General features: G+C 35.8%; 1 protein-coding gene across 1 annotated transcript in view; it reads left to right on the forward strand.

The window, feature by feature from the left end:
• Positions 1-23274, forward strand: part of MDN1 (midasin AAA ATPase 1) — a 140584-nt gene that overhangs the window by 15557 nt on the left and 101753 nt on the right. Inside the window, exons 3-13 of the mRNA XM_011367395.2 lie at positions 4860-5084; positions 5446-5553; positions 5634-5826; positions 7919-8161; positions 8403-8534; positions 11208-11311; positions 12771-12885; positions 16408-16601; positions 17230-17311; positions 20742-20837; positions 22200-22312. Coding sequence (XP_011365697.1) covers positions 4860-5084; positions 5446-5553; positions 5634-5826; positions 7919-8161; positions 8403-8534; positions 11208-11311; positions 12771-12885; positions 16408-16601; positions 17230-17311; positions 20742-20837; positions 22200-22312 — 1605 coding nt within the window. The remainder of the gene's footprint in view (positions 1-4859; positions 5085-5445; positions 5554-5633; positions 5827-7918; positions 8162-8402; positions 8535-11207; positions 11312-12770; positions 12886-16407; positions 16602-17229; positions 17312-20741; positions 20838-22199; positions 22313-23274) is intronic.

Consider the following 23274-nt stretch of genomic DNA (forward strand, 5'->3'; position numbering starts at 1 on the left):
TAGCACGATGTCCTGAAGGTTCATCTGTATTGTTGCATATGACAGAATTTCCTTCCTTTTAAAGACAGCTCAGTATTCCCTGGTATGTACATACCACAGTTTACTTACTTATTCACCTGTCAAAAGATATTTGGGTTGCTTCTACCTCTTGGCTATTGTGAATAGGGCTATTATGAATATGGGCGTGCAAATATGTCTTTGAGACTCTGCTTTTATTTCTTTTGGTTATATGCCTAGAAGTGGGATTGCTGGATCATATGGATCAGTGTCTTATCTGAGATACACTGTATTTCAATCTGTAATTTAAATGTTTGCTTGGAGGGGGAAAAGAAATATGGTAGTTTTTTTTTGTTTTTTTTTTTTAAGAAACCATCATATGTTTTCCATAGCAGTTGGACCATTTTATAATCCCACCAACAGTTCCAACTTACATCTTCACCAACAATTGTTATTTTATGTTTGTTTGATATTAGCCAATATAATGGATGTGACATGATAACTCATTGTGATCTTGATATGCATTTCTCTGATCAGTGATGTTTCATATGATTATTGGCTATTTATGTCTTTGGAGAAATGTCTATTCATGTCCTTTGTCCATTTTTTAATTGGGTTATTTGATTTTTTTGTTGTTGAGCTGTATGAGTTCTTTGTATATTCTGTATAATCCCTTACCAGATACACGATTTGCAAGTATTTCTCCCTTTTGTAGATTGTCTTTCACTTTGTTGTGTCCTTTGCTGTGTAGAAGCCTTTTAGCTTGATATAGTCCCATTTGTCTATTTTTGCTTTTGTTGCTTGTGCTTTTGGTGTTGTATTCAGAGAAATCATTGCCAAATCCAGGGTTATGAAGCTTTTCCCCTATGTTTCTTCTAGGAGTTTTATAGATTTGGGTTTTAGGATTAAATCTTTAATTTGTTTTGAGTTAACTCTTTAGATGGTGTAAGATAAAGATTCAGTTTCATTCTTTTCATGTGGATACCCACGTTTCCCAGCACCATTTGTTGAAGAGACTGTCCTTTCCCCATTGTGTGGTCTTGACACCTTGTTGAAGATAATTTGACAATATAAATGAGGGTTTACTTTTAGACTGTTTTATTCCATTGGTATATATATATTTGTATTTATGCCAGTACCGTACTACTGTGATTACTATAGTTTTGTCATATGTTTTGAAATTAGAAAGTGTGAATCCTCCAACTTTGTTCTTTTTCAAAATTGTTTTGGCTGATCAGAGTCCCTCAAGATTCTATGTGAATTTTTGGATAATTTTTTTTTCCTATTTCTTCAAAAAATGCCATTTGGATTTTGATAGGGATTGTATTAAATCTGTAGATCACTTTTGGTATCATTGACATTTTATCAGTATTAAATCTTTCAGTCCACGAACATGATCTTTCCGTTTATTTATGTTTTCTTTAATTTGTTTCAATGACGTTTTATAGTTTTTCGATGCACAAGTCTTTAACCTTTTTGGTTAGGTTTATTCCTAAGTGTTTTGTTCTTTTTGGTGCTATTGTAAATGGAATTGTTTTATTTTTTTCTGAAGGAAGATTTAGGGAAATACTTTCACAATGACATGCCCCAAAATTCCATTTGAAACAATGTGAGGATTATTTCTGTTATTTTCCCTCTTGGCCAAAATATCTCCAAGATACTTTATACAGTTTAAGCTTGATTCAGCTAACAAAGTAACTTTCAAAAAAAAAATCTGGAGCATTTCCGGGAAAACCTTTTTTTGGTTTACCCCCTTCCCAAATAAGCAAACTTCATCCTCTCTTGATTATTTATTTTGCAAGACTAGTATTTTTTATTGCATTTCTAGCAATAAAAACATTTCCATAAATAAAAAAACTCACAGACTGGAATTGTTTTTTTAATTGATGTTCCTATGTTGATTCATAATTGCATTCTAGGAATGAATCCTACTTGGTCATAGTGTTTAATCTTTTTAATATACTGTTGATTTTGGTTTACTAGTATTTTGTTGAAGATTTTTGCACCAATATTCATCAGGAATATTGATCTGTAGTTTTCTTTTATCATGACATCTTTATCTGGCTTTAGTATCAGAAGTACTGGCTTTATAGAATGAACTTGGAAGTGTTCCCTCCTCTTAAACTTCTAGACACATTTGAAGAGGATTGGCGTTAATTCTTTAAATGTTTGGTAGAATTCTCCAGTGAAGCCATCTGGTCCTTGGTGGTTGTTGTTGTTGTTGAAAAGGTTATGATTATTGATTCAATCTTTTTACTAGTGAATGGTCTGGTCACATTTTCTGTTTCTTCATGATTCCGCCTTGGAAGGTTTTTCATAAGTTATCCAATTTGTTAACATATAATTGTTCATCGTATTCTCTTATAATCTGTTTTATTCTGTGGTAATGTCCCTTCTTTGATTTCTGATTTTAGTTATTTTAGTCTTCTATCTTTTTTTCTTAGTTAATTAACTCAGAGTTTATCACTTTTCTTGATCTTTTTTCCTATTTTTCTATTCTCTTATCTCTGCTCTAATCTTTTTTATTTCCTTCTGTTAGCTTTGGGTTTTGTTCTTTTTCTCTTTCCTTGAGATGTAAAGTTACATTGTTAACGAGATCTTTTTCAATACAAATATTTATAGCTAGCTATAAACTTCCCCCTTAGCACTGCTTTTGCTGCATCCCATAGATTTTGGTATGTCCTGTTTTGTTTTCATTTGTGTGAGGGTGTTTTCTAATTTCTTTGTGCCTTCTTTAACCCAACCTATCAGTTGTTTAAGAGTGTGTTACTTCCTACATATTTAAGGATTTTCCAGTTTTCCTTTTCCCATGGATTTCTAGTTTTGTTCTATTTTGATAGGAAAAGACATTTTGTCTAATTTCTATATTTTTAAAATTTGTTGATACTTGTTTTGTGTCCTAACATGTTCCATAGGAATGTTTCATGTGCATGAGAGAAAAATGTATATTCTACTGTTGTTGGAGGAGTGTTCTGTATATGTCTGTTAGGTCCAGTTGATCCATAGTGTTGTTCGGCTTATTTGTTTCCTTATTGATCTTTTGTCTTCTTGTTCTAACCATTACTGAAAATCAAGTATTGAAATCTCCTGCTGTTGTTGTGTTGCCGTTTATTTCTCTTTTCAATTCTTGTCAAAGTTTGCTTCATATGTTTAGGAACTCTGATTTTTGGTGCATAATTTAAAATCGTTATATATTTTTGATGAATTGACCTTATATAATGTCCTTATTTGTCTCTCTTAATATTTTTTGATTGAAAACCTGTTTTGTCTGATAATAATATGATCACTTCTGCTCCCTTTTGGTTGCCATTTGCATGGAATTTTTTTTTTTTCATTTTTTCACTTTCAGCCTCTGTGTGTCCTTAGATCCAGAGCTAGTTTCTTGTAGGTAGCATATCGTTTTAGCCAGTTTTTAAAATCCATTCAGCTAATCTATGTCTTTTGATTGCAAGTTTAAACCATTTATATTTAAAGTAATTACTGATATGGAAGACTTGCTAGTACCCTTTTGTTGTTTTCTGTATGTTTTGTAGCTTTTTGTCTCTCTTTTCAAATCTTACTACCTTCTTTTCTGTTTCATGAGGGTTCCCTGTTCATCTTTTAAGCTGCAACCAAGGTGTCTTCTAAACTCCTCCACGTTCAGTTGAATACTTTTTCTTTGTGCCTCTTATTGTTTCTGTGACTTATCCTTACCAGATAAAAGTTCCTCAAGGAAAATATCTCCTTGGATTTGTACCCCGGGGCCTTAACACAATGTCTGACTCTACTAGAAGTCAAAAATGTTTATTCATAAAAAGCAAACAATCTGATTAAAAAATGGGCAGAGAATCCAAGTAGATAATTCTCCCAAGAAGATATCCAACTGGCCAACAGACATAGGAAAAGATGCTCAACTTCACTAGCTATTAAGAAAATGCAAATCAACACAATGAGATACCACCTCACACCTGTTAGAATGGCTGTCATCAACAAGACAAGTAATAACAAGCGTTGGAGAGGTTGTGGAGAAAAAGAAACCCCCATACACTGCTGATGGTAATGTAAATTGGCACAGCCACTATGGAAAACAGTATAGAGATTTCTCAAAAAATTAAGAAAAGAATTATCATATGACCCAGCAATTCCTCTTTCAGATCTACCCCCCAAAATTTGAAATCATTTATCCGTAAAGTTATATGCACCCTTATTTTCACTACAACATTACTCATGGTGGCTAAGACATGGAAACAACTGAGGTATCCTTCGTTATCTGATTGGATAAAGAAGATGTGGTACATATATTCAATGGAATATTACTCAGCCATAAGAAAAGATGAAATACTGATATTCGAGACAACGTGGATGGATCTTGAGATTATCATGCTAAGTGAAATAAGTCAGAAAAAGTTGAGAACTGTATGCTTTCACGCATATGTGGAATATGAAACTGAAAGCAACTAATGAACAAGACAAAAACTCATAGATATAGACAATAGTTTAGTGGTTACCAGAGGGAAAGTGGGGAGGAGGGAGATAGAAAAGGGTAAAGGGGGGGGTCAAATATAATTTTATTAACCAATGTCACCTGAATAAATTTAATTTAAACAATGTTTGTTGAAAATGAGTGCATTTTCGGTAGTAAACACTTGTGGTATGTACTTATGGTTTTTGTTTTCTCTTAGTCAGATATCTCATGCCATGATCTTGGTTTCTGAACTTGAACAGGTACAATCTTAGGACTAGGTAGGTAGCTTTAGCATTTGATTCTCTTTGTTCTCAGACCCTTGGAAGTTCCTGTTATGTTATGCTGTCCTGTCTCAAAGTGGAGATGCATACATCGATATCTTCACTAACAAAGGAAAATACTCTCTTTCTTTCTGAAGGTTTGCCCTGAGGTATTTCAAGGACACTTCTCCAGTCTTTCAAAGACTCTTCCTAGAGAGTTCAGATGCTAATCCAGTCCGCTATGGGCGCAGGCGGATGAAGCTCCGGGACCTAATGGAAGCGGCCTACAAATTTTTGCAGCAAGAGCAGTCTGTGTTCCGGGAGCTCTGGGACTGGAGTGTGTGTGTTCCTCTCCTCAGAAGCCACGATACCTTAGTTCGCTGGTGTGTAGCTCTTGGACCTTCCTGTGCTTCTAATGTGAAGATGGTAGAGGGTGTGTAGAGTTGTGTGCATGAGGAGGGAAAGGAAACCGTTTAAAATTTATTATCTTTGTGCTGGTGCCTTTGGGTTTTTATTTCCTTTCCTTAATCATGCATCATGTCAGAAGGTGAGATGATACGGAGTTTTATCTTTTTCATGTTCTGTCAAGTGAATTTATTATACATGATTTGTATTTTTTACTCTTAAATGTGTTACATTAATTCTATAAGATTTCCTTTGCTAGTGTTCATTTAGCTAGCAAATTTTCTTTATTCTTTAGAATCATCTGCAGGTCCTATATTTATATATTTTGATTTTCTCCAGGTATACAGCCAATTGTCTTGCTTTAGTAACCTGTATGAATGAAGAACACAAGATAACATTCCTTAAGAAGATTTTTAATAATGAGGAACTGATCCATTTTAGGTTGAGGTAAGCAGGAACATTCCTAGAAATCTCGATGTGGCTTTTCTGTGCATTAAAGTCATTGATGAGATCCTCGTTTCACTCAGGTTACTAGAAGAGGCCCAGCTACAGGACTTGGAGAAAGCCTTGGTTTTGGCCAATCCAAAAGCTTCCCTTTGGCGTAAGGAGAAGGAGCTACATTACTTACAGGGACACATTGTTTCTGCTGACCTGTCTTCCAGGGTGACAGCTGTGTGTGGTGTGGTGCTGCCTGGGCAGCCACCAGCCCCTGGAGAGCAGGTATGTTGGCATCAGTAGGATGTGTGCTCCCTTCCCCCTCCTAAACACCTATAACACAGAGCCTAGCACACTTTTTCCCTTGGGTGGGCTCTGCATTATATATGTGAGCCAAATCGAGTTTGCCAAATTGCTGTTCCATTTACAGAAGTATTCAGGGAGAGATTAAGAGAAATTTACCCAGGGCCTTCCTCTCTTATTTTCTTTTTGTCCCTCATCTAATGTTAAATTAGGTACTGTAACAATGCCTTTGTGATTCTCTTAACTTTAGCGAAGTTCTTTCATATATCCTCTGATACACTTGCTATGACAACTGCGTGAAGTTCAGTGGCGCATGTTGTATGCCATGTTTATGTAAAACGAAGGCAGAATGACTTGCACGGAGACCCTTGGGCTGCGCTTTGGCAGAGATAAGGCTGTGCCCAGGTTAAAGTCTCATCAACCTACTTCCATCAGAATATTCTTTTTGCCTATTGCGTGGGAGGCTGGTATCTGTAGTGAGCTTCCCCTTGCCATATGAAGTGAGCTTCTTTCCAAGAATGTGGCTTCAGACCACACTTTGGAAAGGCTTTTAGATTATAATTTGGTTTCATAATCTAGAACCATTGGGAGCTCATCTGTTTACCTCCAGCAATCTTAGTTGTTACTTTGTCTAGTCAGATCCACGCAGTTTTCTTCTTGGAACAAGTCCTGGGTCAGTCCTTAAATGATCAGTCTGTCACTGGGCAGTACAATTTTTTAAAAAAACGTAAAAGTGCAGTATACATATAAAAAAGCGCACATGTGTTAAATGTACAGCTCAGTGATTATTCATAAACCAAATATCTGTGTAAACTGCACTAAAGCACTAGCACTTCTAAAGCCCCTACGTTTCCCTTTAGTCACGAAGACGCCCCTGCCCACCCCTCTTTAACCGCTCTCCTGACAGGTTATGTTTGGAGCATTAGAATTTTAACATAGGGAAAGATTCTGGTTGTGGTGGGCTTAATGTTGGGTAGTAGTGGGGCACTGGGGCAGAGTACAGAATAGTATTATGGCCCAGCTGGCCTACTAAATTGTTGAGAAAAACTTCAGAAATTTCAAGAACTTCCAGGGCTAAATCTCATATCTTTAGGAGACTAGTCATGGTTGAGAAGTTACTATTCCTTAAAAGTTAATAATTACTTCATTTTTCCAAGAGGTCATTTTTCCTTTGTTATATTAGATGCATTATTATTTAAAAATTTTAAAGATTGTGGTAAAGTGCACATAACATTTACTATCTTAAACATTTTTAAGTGTACACTTAAGTGGTGTTAAGTATATTCACATTGTTGCACAAACTCCAGAACCTTTTCATCTTACAAAACTGAAACTACCCATTAAACATATTGGATGCATTATTATTTTTAACTTTTTGTTACGGAAAATGTCACAGAGTCCAAAGTAGAAACAATAGTGTAATGAACTCCCATCTGCAGTAATTATAAATTTGTGATCAGTTATGTTTCATTTATATTTCTGCATACTTTCTCTACATCATATTATTTTGAAAGCAGCTCCTAGATATCACATCATTTCATATCTAAATATTTTAATATGCATTTATATATGTATATGTAAAAGAAAAGCACTTAAAAAAATGACCCCAGTACTCTCTATTATACCTGAAAAAATTTTAGTAATTTTATAATATAAAATATACTTTTAGTGTCCACCTTTACCTGATTGTCCCAGAAATATATTGTGTGCATTTTTGATCTTAGATATGAAATCCAAAAATATAGTGAGAGGAAGGAAAATAAAATTCAGTTGTGGTTTGCTCCCACCCCTTGTATGTCAGTTTTTTGGCTTATTAAACTTTGGGAGACTTTTTCTTAAATTTATTAGCAAATTCTACCCTGCTCCCCACCCCAGGGCAGAAGGTGAGGGGAAGAAAGGAAAAAAGTCAGATTCTTACTTTGGATAACATACCTATTATAGTTCTGGTACTACTAATTATTGGCAGAGGTTTTTGTAAAGGTCGGTGGAAGTGTTGTAGAAATTTAATTAACCTGTGCCCTTTGGAGGAAGAACTCTTCTTGACATGTCTTTTATTTCTAACTTGCCTCCTTAGGCTAATAATAGGAGTTCTTCTCATGAACAGGAGCTGGCCTTTAGGTCTTATGTGCTGGTTGAGTCAGTCTGCAAAAATCTTCAGACCCTGGCTATGGCAGTGGCATCTCAGAATGCTGTGTTGTTGGAAGGACCAATAGGATGTGGCAAAACTTCCTTAGTTGAACATTTAGCTGCAATGACAGGTAGAAGAAAACCTCATCAGCTTCTCAAAGTCCAGCTTGGAGATCAGACTGACAGTAAGGTAATTAAGAAATGGCAAAGTTTGGTGGGTTAGCATACTTGTAAATATTTGCATGAAAGTATTGTTTTTGCTAAGGGATTATGAGAATAGTTATTGATCTTCCCCATAACTGATGGCCGAGCTGTAAAAACCTCAAGTGCCTGCTTATATCCTTATAGAAGTTTAATGGAATTAATTAAAAGATATAGCATTGACACCTCAGTTATGTGATTTGAATAATTACTTCTTCTTCTTTCTGCAGATGCTGTTGGGAATGTATCGCTGCACAGATGTCCCAGGAGAGTTTGTGTGGCAGCCTGGCACCCTGACACAAGCAGCCACAAAGGGACAGTGGATCCTTCTGGAGGATATTGACTATGCCCCCTTAGATGTGGTGTGTCATTTTGCTAATTACTAACTAATTTCCTGTCTTTGAAGAGCATTTTGATTCTAGGGATGATTAAACAACATAGATATTTGATTACAGAGCAAACCAAGAAGCTCATTCATGGTTACCCACCTAATCTGATTTGGTCTTGGATTATTTGGCTGGTCTCTTGTTTTATAGAAAAATCGATAAAATTCTGCTTGTACTGTTTACTTTAGTAGTTGAATATGTGACCAGTTTCATAGTAGTTTTTTCTTCCTTTAGTTGAATATGTGGCCAGTTTCACAGCCTTTCCAAGAATAGGCCTGGTGGGAAGCATCTTACTCATGTTACAGAAAAACCGAGAACTTTGAGACCCTACTTCCCAGCTATGGCATCTGTAGAGCAGTGGGCTGAGGACAGATAAAGGAAGAGATGATATAATAAGAGCATATTTGTCTTTGTTCCATTAACAAAATATATTGGATGTTTATTTTTATTTTTTAAAATGTCACTTTTCCATGTGTATAAAATTTCTCTGTGTTCTGTGTAAAGTATGACCAAAAAATATATTGCAGGATGAAAAATTCTTACTTTGGGCAGATTTTTCTGAGATTGGTTTTAATTTTAATGTGAACCTTAAAGGTACCTGCATATGGACTTTCCCCTCTTAGATATGGGAATAATAGGGGGGAGGTGGGAGGAAGGAGAGAGAATATTTAGGGAGATATGAAAAGAAAGAAGTGGCTATAAATAATTGTTTATGATGATTTTAGAGTCTAATGAAGTAAAGATGAAATGGAGTTATTGGCCCAGACAGGGCCTCACAGTTTGATCACCATATTCTAGGGTCTTAATGCTCAGTTTTATATGTCTGGAAACTCAGTTTGTTCAATAAGCACAGAGCGAGGGCTGACTACTACCTATGGCATTTAAAAATAAAACTGAATTTTAAACCACTGAGCCAATTTAAAAGTTTTTGATGAGTTTTTTTCCCTTTCTGGTGTTCTCTTTCCTGGGCATATTTTTCAGAATATGCCCAGAAGTCAGGGTACCCAAAAGTCATTAAGATTATGCGTCTTCAAATTAGAGCCAAAGAAGATAGAGGAACATAAGGGATATCCTATTCATGCCATGGGAGCCTAGGAATTTAACCGATAGCTAAATACATTCTCTGATGACTAAGGCCAGATTCTGACAATTCTGTCTTGGTATCCCTCTTGCAATGTCTGATAAACATCAAGAACTTCCTGTACTTTACATTTTGTGCAGACCATTCCCCTTCTATTAATACATTTGTTTCCACAGGGTATGTTGTTCAATTGATAATATTTAAACTTAATTATCATTATAGTGAAGTTGTATTTACTTAAAAACATACCCGGATCCCTTGGTTATTATTTTGTTGTTTTCAGAACTTTTCAACTAATATTTTAAGGTAGCTTTTCCAGATTTCATTTAGGATGAGTTTCTTTAGTTTCAAGTTTTGGAATTATCTTCGAGTTGCTCCTATATTACTTTGGGCTTTCCTTTCAGCTCCTAGCCATGTGTAAGAAAATGATGCTTAATAAAGTTAGAGCCCTCTTTCTTAGCTTTTTCTTTTCAAACTCTATAAGCTCATGTTCCCTCGTTCACACTATATGTCTTGTCCACACTTTTTTCGAAAAATCTCTACTTAGATGTTCTTTAGCCAGTGGAAGTTCAAGATGTCCAAAAATGGAACTTACCTGTTCTGCCATACAGTTACCAAGCCAGAAGTTTGTTGTCTCCTTTTTCTAGTTTCTCATTCAGTTAGTCTTACATTGTTTAGCACTTTTTCCTCATCTCTTTATTCTCCTTTCTCCTATCCCACTCCTTAGCACAAGGCTTCTTATTTTTGTCTCTTTGTCTTTCTGTCTAGCTATTTTGCCTTTGTTATGTGACTACTGTCCTTTTTCACCTTTCTCTCCAAGTTAGCTCCTTTTAATTTATCTTCCATATACTTGCACAATTGATTTTCTAAAATAAAAAAATGCAATATTTTCCCCGGGTGAAAATCCTCTTAATTTTCCATGAAAAATTTCAAACTCCTTAGTTCAGCAGCACAGGAGACCTTTTATCATTTATTTCTAAGTCTTGTATTTTTCCACTACTACATATGCACATTGTGCCCCAACCATAACAGAATTCTCTCATGCCATACTCTTAGGCATATACATTAATTCATTTGAATATTTTGCCTGGAGTATATGTGCCATTTCTCTCCCACCAAACCTAATTCTGCTCATACTTTAAGATTCAGTGAATGTCATTATCTCTTGGATGGCTTCACTGCCCTGCTTCTAAATCACTACCTTCTGATTTACAGCCACCCTCTATCTTCACACATCACTTTGTACATCCTTGAGGTCACATTGGTCATGCTGCATGGTGCTGTGCTATTTCCCATCAGTTGTTAGACTTTAAAGCCTCAGTCATGTCTGGATTTTTAGTGTCTTGCTTGATTCTGGTTCATAGTAGGCACTCTGTGAATATTAAATGAATACATTGTTCTTCTGCAGTGTAGATGGCTCCGACTTTGCCACCTGCCTTTTGACCCCAAGTTCATGCTATGAGATCTGGGGTTTCCTTTAATGGTGTGTTCACTATTTGGAGAGAGAGTCGTTTTGTTTTTTGTTACTTCTGTCTGAATAGCTTTATCAGTGGGTTTTTGTGATTTAGGTTTCTGTGCTGATCCCTCTCTTGGAGAATGGAGAGCTCTTGATTCCTGGCCAAGGTGACTGTCTGAAAGTGGCTCCTGGATTTCAGTTCTTTGCAACCAGGAGGTATGTCTTACTAACATTTCTATTCCCAGTGTGGAGCCTCTAGAGTCACTAGAGTATGAGTCCAAAATTCGTGGAATAGAGTTCTCTGGGCCCACTTTAAGCAAGGTTAGTTGGAACTGATGACAGATCTAATCTTCTCATTTCTGACTATTTTTAATGTAGATAATTAATTTAGAGAACAACATGTTTTTTTCCCTTACTTAAAAATAAGCAGTTTAAAAATTTTTTATCTTGTTTTCAAAAATAATCAGAGATGAGCTGTTGTCAGATAGCCTTGGGTTTGAGTCCTGACTCTTTGTAGCTTGTGTGTACCTTGCTTATCTGGTCATTATAGGGCTAATAATACTTTACAACTTGATATAACTCATAAAGATTAATTGAAATTACTCACATTGAAGACCTGTCACATAGTAAGTGCGCAGCTAATGGCTAGCCATGATGATGGTAATGATGATAACATGTAGATTTAAGCAGTTAAAAATTAATTGAATATAAACATCAACAAAGGAATAAAACCTAAGCAAACTTAGTATGTGTTTCTGTCTATATTTTTCATAACGTGGAAGCAGTATTTTATTTCCTACTGCTTGTCTATACCTGTACAGCTTCTCTAAGGTCTTAAAATGCCCAGAAAAAAAGTATTTAGTTATTATATTATAGTTTACTATACCTCAGTGAACATTCTCAGTGAACATTCACTGTCACATGGAATATGGAGCTAATCTAACAGTTCTCAAGAAGTACCTTGCCAGGTCCTATTAATTTTACTAGACCCTGATTTTATTCACAGAGATAGTGAAGTTCTTTCCTGCTAGGCACATTTTTCAGAAAGTCTTGGGACATCACAGAAAGATGTCAGACACATTTGAATTCAGTTCCTGACTCTGCCATTTGTAGTCATAGTTGAGCAAGCAAGGTACATTATTTTTCTCTTTTCCTTACGTATAGAAGAAAAGAAGGGCACGTGCGATCCTCTCAGGACAGTTGTTCTGAGGATTAAATCAAATGGCTTAGGTGTAGGCATGTAGCTTGTCCAGAGTGTATGTTTAATGGATAGCTCTTCTCTTCTGGAAATTTTTATTATTTTGGGGGTGCTCTAGTTATTGGTAGTAAGCAGTAAACTTATTTTTAATGCAATGGGCCTTTTTCTTTCCTGAATTTATGGCTTAAGGAAGAGAAATGTGTTGTTGAGACCAAAGAACCTAATAGAATCATTTGCAATGATTTGAAAATGACTTGGCTAAACCTTTATTACTCTTCCTTAGGAAGAGTCAAATTTGGGTCAATTGTGGCAGCTTTCTGTTTGTCATCTGGCCCATAAGCCCACCATAGTAGTATCTAGCACCAGAAAGGATGTGAGTTTTTTTCACATGGGAGATAATGTCTAGCAAGGGTTAACCAGAGCCATAATTCAAGTTTAAAATTGGAAGTTTTATGTGACTCTTATTTTGAAATACAGACTCTTGAGCACTGGAGGAAATTGGTATCGACCACTGAATAGTCATGCTACTCTGCTAGATAAATATTGGACCAAAGTTCACCTGGATAACATGGATAAGACAGAATTGAATGAGGTATGTGGTTATTAGAAAGAAAATATTGGTGGTCTTCTTTTTTATTATTAAAAGTTTCAGGCCTACATGTAAATAGATGAAACAGTATAATGAATCCCCAAAATACTCATCCACCTAAATTTACAGTTAATGTGCAACATTTTACTATATTAACTTCATCTAGTATTTTTTATTGACTAATATATTTGAAAACAAATCCCATAACATTTTATCTCCAAATATTTTCATGAATCTCTAAAAATTTAAGGGCATTTCCATATAAAACCACAATAACATTTATTATACTCAGTAAAATGAACAGTAATTCCTCAGTACCATTTAAATCTCAGACCATATTTGTTGCCTCAGTTGTTCCCAAAGGATCTTTTTACTAAGTTGATTTGTAACTAATAACTTTTACACTCAGCAACTTAATGCACATTTTGATCTGGATATTAACAAAAATTGAGATTAATTATTTAATAGATTTTATACATTGATTCACTTTGTAGTATCACTGGTTACCCTCAATTACTAAGAGAGATACTTCACTTTACTCTGCTAACCCTTCACCTCCTTTTGTATCCACTGCCTTACTTGGCAGGTTTCCCATTTCCTAACTCTTCATCTTGGAGAGTAGCAAATAAAGCATTGTCAGTGATTATTCAGGCATGGGGGGGAGTGCTTTGTCCTTTATTAGTGTAAATGTTTAGATAAATAAGTGACATAAGACAGTCTTTTCAAATATTTTATCCAGCGTTTTAGGTGTTTATTAGCAGAGGAGTTTTCAGGGTATCTAGTTCACCATATTACTGCAAAAAACTTACTCATTTAATCTCTGAGAAGTCTTGCCTTGCCAGTGTGTATTTCTGTGTCTGATATGTCTGTCTTTTTCCATCTCGCTGCCCTCAACTATAAGCTCTTCCAGCAACTTACTCACCTTTGTGTCCCCACAATCCACTCAATGCCTGGCACTTCATAAACTTGTATTGCTCTGTCACATTGCAGCTTTTGCTTTTGCAATGGTAAACATTTAAATATTTGATTTTCAGACTTCAATTCCAGTCTGTTCTTTAAAAAAGAAGACTAAAGTTTACATTTAGGTATGGGAATTGAGAGAATGCGAAGAACATTTGATAACTACTCTTTTCTTACTTACTGTATTCTATACTTGAAATACAAGCTAAAGCTCATCTTTTCTATTCCTGTCATAAACAGCATTGAGTCATTCTGCTTACAGGAAGTGCAACAGGAGCATTCACCTCCTCACTTAAATGATGTATGTCATATTTAGATAGTTGACTTTGAGAAGCTCACTTGTTATTTTTAAGCTTCTGGACTTGCTAATAAATCCTAATAACACTGTCCTGAATAAATGACTGGAGGCTGAAACCCTCATGTGTATTACTTTAGGAAATAAAATAATCTCTTATGCTGACTTCATAGGGAACAAAAGGAACTACATTTCTGTAACTGCCAACCTGAGTCATCCTGTGCTTAGAAAGATTGTTTTTGACTTTTTGATGAAATATCAAATTATACTATAAAAAATGAGCTGTTTATGTAATGCTGGTCTCATACCTAGTAAGTGCCGGAAACTCACCCCAGGCAGTTTCTCAAACCTTGTCTCCCTCGTACACCTTGCATGTGTTAAGTGCTGGTGTCTTAGATGGCCCGCTTTCTCTGCTGGCAGTGCCCGCTCACAACCACTGATGACCTCTGCCAGGTGCATCTCTTGTGCTGTGAAATCTTCCTCGATCTCCCTAACAGAACTGACCACAATTACCCTTTGTGCTGCAAATTTGTTTTGCTTGCATTATCTGCTTCTTAAGCCAGATGGAGTTTCTTAAGGTGGGGCGCCATTCCTTATTTGTTTGTTTCCTTATCCCTGGAACAGTGCCTCATATAAAGTAGATACTTAATAAATGCTTATCAAAAGAATGACTCTCCAGAATGCATATCAGATTGATAATAGAGCCATATCATGTCAGATTAGTTTATTAAGTGATACTATATTTAAATTTTTTTAATTTATGGTAGTAAAAGATTTTTTGGCTAAGGTAGAAAATGACTGGTTAGTGGGTACTTATAAATCTTTTCTATTCAGAACTTTTTTCCCAAGTAGCTGAGTTTTTACCAACGTGTTAAGCTTGACAAAGTTTTTTTCAAATAAAAATAGCTCTTTTTCACCCTGATCATAAATATACATACTCATATAGTGGAATTACTACTGAGCATTAAAAAAGAATGAACTGCTAATACATGCAGTAATGTCTAGATGAATCACAAGAACATGCTGATGAGAGAACCTGAACTACGTACTCTATCCTATTTGATTCCATATATATGACAGAATTAAAAGCAAAATCATGTGGATTGGAATCAGATTCATGATTCCCAGGGGCAGGGGTATGGGGGGAAGGGATTGATTACAAAAAGGGCATGAGGGAACATTTTGTTTTAGGGGTGATAGAAATAGTCTGTATTTTGTTCGTGGTGACCAAGGTCATAAGTATATGGCCAATTTTATAAGTGTTCCCTCTGTACATAAAAATGTATATTCTGTATTTGAAAGATCTACGTGTGTATTTAGTAAATTGAATTTTAAAATTTTATTTTCTGTCCTTATTTAATTTTTAATTCATCTGAAATATATTTTCAGCAATATTTGTTGTAAAATCCTCCAGTAAAAAAGGTATGAAGAAATAAAATCTGTTAGATCTACCACTTGAGATGACAGAGGTTTTAGTTCGTTATCTTTCTAAATATGTAGGCATTACATACTTAATATATACAAAGTTTGTGGCTATTTCACTTATAAATTGGAAACACAATATATTTCTTTTCAGGCTAACTTAAATGTACTGGATGGTAACATTTCTAATATATATATGATGTTTTCTTCTCAAATAGACTTGACTGAACAATTCCATGTCATAAAACATTGGAACAAATATTATGAGCACCAAGTATTATACTGCAGAAAATCTACATAGTTATTAAAGTGAATAAAAGGAGATCTTTCGCTTTTTAAATTCTGTCTGCTTTTTAAAGATCCTCTGCTTTTTTTAGTACTTAACATAGCTCCTTTTACTGCGATCTGCTTTTAAAAGGTTATTTTTACTTTTCTCATTAACTGCTTCTAATTTGCTTTTGACTGAGAAATGACATAATGAATCTTACTAGAATCGTTTTTATAATTAGAGTAAATATCACCTGCAGGATTCTTCAGTGAGTAAATTCCTGGGACTTGGATGTATATGTTGCTTGGAGATCCTTTTCCCCTCTGGCTTCTATACCCTAAGCTCTGGTAGTTACAGATGGGGAGATTGCTGGATAGCCGAGTTCTTGGTGGAGAAGAAGTCATGGTCTTTGGGGAATGGGCTGTGTATAAGGGCAGAAGTTCTTACACTTCGTAAAGATGACAAATTTTATAGAGAAATACATTTTTTTTTTGTTGACTAGTGTCAGGAGCAGTTTACATGTGCTTTTAAAAATCACTACATTTGCTACTAATTTTTCTTTTTTTTTCATTCCTGTCAGGTTCTTCAAAACAGATACCCCAGCCTATTGGCAGCAACTGATCACCTCCTAGACATTTACATCCAGCTTACTGGAGAGAAACATCACTGTCAGAGTGATAGTTCCATTGGATATGAACAGGCACCTCAAGAAATTTCAGAAGCCAGAAGAGAAAATAAAAGACTGTGCCTTGAGGGAAGAGAATTGTCTCTAAGGTACTGGACTAAACACTTTTTTGAATCGATATTTTAAAAACTTCCCTCAAAATTTCTTACCAACTGAACCTGAATGCTTATGAGAGGTCAGGGTTGAGATTAGACTTCTAGGCTGCTTCATGATGTCAGACCCCTTTTTCAGATCTGTAATTACTGGTTAGGAAGACTTTTAAAGGTAACATTATTTTCACTTTAAAAATAACTTTTAAAGCCAAAGCTGGGAATAGTTACTGATGTAGTTTTTCACTGGATGTCCCTTTATGACACCTCTGGTATTCAATAAGACCCTTAGATTTTGCCTTGTATAGTGAGTTCGGTTCCTTTTCTCTCCATTCTCCATGGTTGACTTGGCCTTTGAGGAGTTTTTTCTGAGAGTTGCTCCCCTATCCTGATAACCTTGTCTGGCACGTATGGGAGAGAAATGATGATAGCTCACTTCCTGGTAGGGGTAGGGACTAGTACCACTCACTTATTTTTAACCCTGACACTATTTATCTTCACATTGTCAGAAAAAAGGAGAGACTTCTGTGTCAGGTATTCTCAGACTGAAGTGGAAACTCTGATGCCTTTGCTGTCATTAGCCTGTGGTTTTTATTTGTTGGGTTTTTTTTGTTTTTTGTTTTTTAAGGGATCTACTGAATTGGTGTAATAGGATTGCCCATAGCTTTGACAGTCTGTCTTCATCTGCATCATTAAATATTTTTCAAGAGGTAAGATATAGTCATCTTGCTTGTTTTCTCTATGCCCTATCAGGCTATTGATTTCCTTTGTGATTTTCTGTCTTTCAGCTGCTGTCAGAGTTTTTCTTTTGTGTGAATATTGTTTGTTATCCTTAGCTAGTTGAAACCAAACTAATGTTGCCTTGAAACTAATTGGTCATAATAAACACTTTGTGGTCTTTGAAACAGTTTACTTCTTAATTAAGTATAGTTTGAGATAGTGAAACAGGTACTGAAATTAAAGGAAAAATGAAAAAAAAAATCTCCCAGGTGATAGTTATAAAATATAAAGTGTTTTTAAAATGTTTAAGTTTATTCCTATATATAATTTCTTAATCTTTTTGATAGATTTGTATTTCTTTGCTTGCCTCAGTAGGGCCTTTAATTTTAGTCCAGAGAAATTTATGTGCTAGTTACAAAGTATAGCTTTGTATGCTGGGCTTGGGAAAAAAATGTGTTGTGTGGGAAGGAAGCCCTATTGAATTACAGCTCTGCCATATTCAATGAGAACAAAGAGAAATCTGTTCCTTCCTATTAAAAATAAAAGTGGTACTGCCTGAAGATCTCTGGTCTCTTAAAACATTGACCAATATTGATTATAAATAAATTGTTCTTGTTTCTGTTAGCTGGGACTGAGGAGAGAATAGTGACCCAGTTTGGTTTGCAGTATTTCTTTGTATTTGGTAAAGTTACTTGGAGTAGAATGAAACCTCATTTGGAGAGCATACTGTAGCTCAGCGGAACCCTGAAGTACTGTGTACTAGTCCTTTTATCTCGTTCTTCTCTCCAGTGAACTCTTCTTCCTATTCTTCTACATTTCTCCTTTTCTTCCTATTCTTTCTTATAGGCAACTTCTTTTGTACTTTTAAAATAAAACTGTGACATGATAGGATTTCTCTTATTTTCTTTAGTCTCTATTTTAGAATGTTATTGTGTGTGTATATAAAATTACTTTATTGAGATATAATTCACTTATTAAAAAATTCATTCTTTTCAAGTGTATAATTCATTATATGCATATACCACATTTTGTTTATCCATTGGTTGATGGATATTTGGGTTTTCACCTTTTGGCTATTGTGAATAATGCTGTTGTGAACATTTGTATACAAATATTGTATTAGTATAGAAGCAATGTATATGTACTGTTCAAAGTGGGAAAATATAGGAAGGCAAAATGATAAAGTGAAAATATTCTCCTATCCAGGGATTCCCCGGCACTGTTAAGATTTTAGTGTAGCTCTTTTCAGATCTTTTCTATGTGTATAGGCTTAAGAACTCTTAACTGTATCAGAGTCTCCCTTTTAAAGATACTGTACTACCTTTTTTGAAGAGAACAGGCCAGTGTTTTGCAAAACGATCCACTTTCTGGCGTTATCTGGTTGCTTTTTTTTGGCTCTGACACCAACTAGTATTCTCCAGTTAAATCCAATTCTTAAACTGACTGCTTAGAGTTAGTGTAGACCTTGTAAGTTCAAGAACTCAGTCCTTCACAAGACTGCCCTTATTTCACACTCCAGCCGTAAGTCTTGGGGGCCACATCCACACTTGTGACCTACCAGCTGTAAATTCAGGGCTTCCCACAAGCTCCTCAGGTTTAGTAATCGACTCACAGAACTCATTGAAAGCACCGTACAGTACAGGTTACAGTTGTAATATAAAAGATATAACTCAGAAACAGTCAAATGGGAGAGATGCATTGGGCAAGGTCTCAAGGGTCCCAAGGGTCCCAAGGGTCCCAAGAGCTTCTGTTCTTGTGAAGTCAGGGTGTGCCACTTTTCCAGTAAATCAGTATGTCCACCACCCAGGAAGCGCTCCAGGCTTTAGATATCCAACGTTTTATTGAGCTCTTATTATGTCATTGGCCATCAGAGTGATCTCAGTCTCCAGCCCCTCACTGTTCCCCAAAGGTTGCAGGTGGAGCTGAAAGTTTCAACCCTCCAGTCAGTGCCTGGTCTTTCTGGCCTTGCCAGCCCCTGCCAGCCCCACCCTTACATTGAGGGCCCATTCTGGAGTCAGTTTATTTAGCATAGTAAACTCTGGTATGGTCCAGAGGGACCCTAGTGAATAACAAAAGACACTCCTCACTCTTGGCAATTCCAAGGGTGTTTGAAGCTCTGTACCAGGAATTGAAGACAAAGACCAAATAAACCCTCTCTCTCTTTTTTAAATGCTTATGTGAATTTTATTGACATACTTGGTGGCAGAACCAGATACAGTCAGCCCTCACTTAACGTTGTTGATAGGTTCTTGGAAACTGCAACTTTAAGCCAAACGAGGTATAACAAAACCAGTTTTACCATAGATTAATTGATATAAACAAGAGTTAAGTTCATACAGCATATTTCTGGTCACTAAACTTTTAAATAAAGACCCCAGACACTTCTAACATTAAATGAAATAAATGTGAGCTGTACATATATTTAAGAAAGATTAATAAAAGCAAGTAAGATAATTATTTTCCATTTCAGGGTTGAGGGTGGCCAGAGCTGCCCCCAGCAGCTAAGGGCACAAAATGGGACCCAACACTGGACAGGCCGCCTTTCCCTCACAGGGTACACCCACACCTAAACCCACACTCACTCACACTGAGATAACTTAGACATGTCAACTTAGACATGGGATGTGAGAGGAACCCAGAGTACCTGGAGAAAACTCCACACACACACAGAGGTGTAATGTGCAAACCACACATATTGTGGCCTCAGCCAAGAATCAATTATTTTTTCTCATCAACATCATAATGAAAAGATATTGAATAAAATGATGTTACTTGAAGACTTCCTATATATTCTTTGTTTTGCCACATTCATGGTATTTTTTTCCTTGTTATTTTCTCTCTTGTTCATGTAAATAGAAGTTTAGCAAAATACTAGAGGTGTTCACATTCAACTTTTTTAAGGTAGAATCCATTTTCGGTGGTGATACGTATATTCCATTGCATCAGAAGACACATACATGGTTGACCTATCGGTAGTTGCTAAGATTGAGCACTCGATTATAGTAATGGCACGTCATTACTTTATTGCACGTGAAGTTTCCCTTTATAGCTAAAAAGTCATCTTTTGGTTTTACTTCTACCATCTGAGAGTCAGTTTCCTCACAAACCATATGCCTGATGATTAACACTAATTGCTATTTTTGCCTGAATTTCGGATTTGCAAAGGTGGGGTTTTTTGGTTTGTTTCTAATTAACCAGTATTTTGATAGTAAAGCCTTCATTCACCTTTGTGTTCTGCCTCTATTATGGTAAGTAAGGTCCTAGAGTTTAGGGTTGGTACCTTATTTGTATCTCCCTGGTCTTGCAGAAATTTTCCTGCTGGATTTTATGTTCCTTCCTTTCATGACTAAGATAGTGATGCTCTGTTATTAATGTACTATTTAAAAAATCATTCGGCATTGACTTTGGTTATTTTAATAGGCTTTGGACTGTTTCACAGCAATGCTTTCTAAGCATGCAAACAAACTGAAATTGGCAGAAGTCATTGGAAGCAAATTGAACATTTCCAAGAAAAAGGTATATAGTACTATTTTTATTTCCCCATTCAAAGGAAACTAAGATGTTTAGCTTACTTGCTGATTTTTGGTCCTTACCTGGAACAGCTTTTGCAGTAACTGCCTCCTCTGTCAAAGTTGGTAGTTTCATTGCTGCCTGTCATGGACATAATGTTCTCACTATTTCCTAAATAAGTAGTTCTCTATGTGTTCCACATTTTTAAAGTGAGCTTCCTAGTATCCTGTATCACATGCATGCCTTATTCTCCAGCGTTTTAATGAGCATATTATTCTGTAGGTTGTGGACTCAGGACTGGAACTGTGTCTTAGTAACACCTTTGTAGTTTTATGCACAATTAAATTTTTTCCAACTTTTTTATTAATATCTTCAAGTGTCAGAAAAGTTGAGAAAAGAATAGTACCAGTGAACACCTGTATACCTACTAGTTAGGTTCATTGCTGACATTGTTAATACTTCACTATTCTTGTTTTATATCATAATGTATATTTTTGGAGGAGAGAAGCTTTCATCAACAGTGTTGATAACTGGAGAAATGCCAGGGGCCCATCTTAGGGCAGATAGATATCTAACATTCTTATATGAATAATGGTAAAGAAAAGCTTTATGTCAGGAACTGAAATAGTTATAAGCGTTCCTTCAGCTTCTGAAACTATTGGTATGGTTTTGGTTGCTAGTAACAGGATACCTACTAAAAGGAGCTTAATAAATTTGTTAATTATAGTAGGCAAGAGAAGTGAAACTACAGTGATTGGCTTGGACTGATCAGTATCCATCCCCTTTGGCTGAAGAGGGGTTCACCTCCCCTCTGCACTTTTTCCCTTTTATTGTTGCCCAAACCTGAACAAAATCTGGGTTATTTGGGTTAGGGACAAGGATAAGAGAGGAATGCCAGTTGGATAGATGTCCTGGAGCATCTGTCACAGCTTCTCTTTCTGCTTTGGCTATAGTTAAATGTACCATGGTTTATTCAAGTTACTGTTTCCTGTAGCTTGTTGGAAATTTAAAGAAGAGGGAAGCATGGCTGAAGAAAAGTTACTTTGATTTTTTTTTCTTATCTTTTAGGACTAGAGTTTGTGTTAACTGTCTATTGGGATATGTCAATGTATTCACTTTAGAAATAGGTAGATATCTAAATAGGCTTATTTGAATGAATGTAAAGTACTATTACAGGGAAACATAATGCTTTTAAAAACATTAGAAATTTGGAAAATTAAAAAAGTAAAAGCTAACTCTCCTACCTTTGGAAATACATAGTGCCTCTTAGTAAAGGCTAATTAGAGGGGCACAATAAGCCTCATGGATGAGAAAATGTTTGAAGAGTATACAGAATATTATTCAGGTAAAATCTTTCCTCTCCCATAGGCTGAATTCTTCTGTCAACTTTATAAACCAGAAATTGTGATTAATGAGCTAGATGTGCAAGTGGGTCGAGTGCGACTTCTACGGAAACAAAGTGAGGCTTTCCACGTACAGAGGTAAATAGCATTCTAAACTAATCTGAGAACTGTGGAGTTAGGAACTTTATAGAAGGTCTAATCCGGCCCCTTTGAGCAAAACACATGTCTGAGCTGTGATCTTTTTAGTGTTTGAGGATGGTAAGGAGCAGTGTTTTTCCAAAGTATGTTCTACGAAACTAGATATTAATAGATGAAGGAGGTGATGTGGGTCATTAGTGACTTGGGTGTAGCAAAGACGTATCTGATTTATTCGTGGTAGCATGTTTAGCAAAGTAAGCCTCATGTGGAAGCCAGGCTAGATCCTAACATTAGTTTATTAATTCCTTGAAGTCTGGAATTCTGAGATTTAGCTACCATTTATTAAATACTTACTATATATGCCTAACATTGTGCTAAGTGCTTTGTATATGTTTTCTCATGTAGCGATTATAAACTATGAATTAACATATTAGTGTTATAGGGCTGCCATAACAAATTAACTATAAATTAGTGGCCTAAAACAACAGATATTTATTCTGTCACAGTTTTGGATCCTGTAAGTCTGAAATCAAGGTGTCAGCAGAGCCACATTCCCTCTGAAGGGCTCTTACCTATTCTCGGCTCCCAGCAATCTTTGGTGTTCCTTGCCTTGTAGCTCCATCACTCCAGTCTGTCTCTATTGTTATATGATCTCCTTCCTTGTGTGTGTTTCTAAATCTCTCTCTTCATATAGAAGGACACCAGTCATTGGATTTCAGGCTCACTCTTAAATCTAGTATGATAAGATTTTAACTTTATTATATTCGCAAATGCCCTCTTTCCAAATAAGGTCACATTCACAGGTTCTGGGTAGACATGAATTTTTAGGGGAAGACTATTCAACCCACTACAGCTTGTAACTGTTATTATTCCAAATTTACAGGTGAGGAAACTTAGGCTTAGAGAGGTTAAGTCATTTTCTCAAGGTGACATAACTAGTACAGATAATGTCTTATCTTACT

Source organism: Pteropus vampyrus, unplaced genomic scaffold, assembly GCF_000151845.1.
Source record: "Pteropus vampyrus isolate Shadow unplaced genomic scaffold, Pvam_2.0 Scaffold133, whole genome shotgun sequence".
NCBI lineage: Eukaryota > Metazoa > Chordata > Mammalia > Chiroptera > Pteropodidae > Pteropus > Pteropus vampyrus.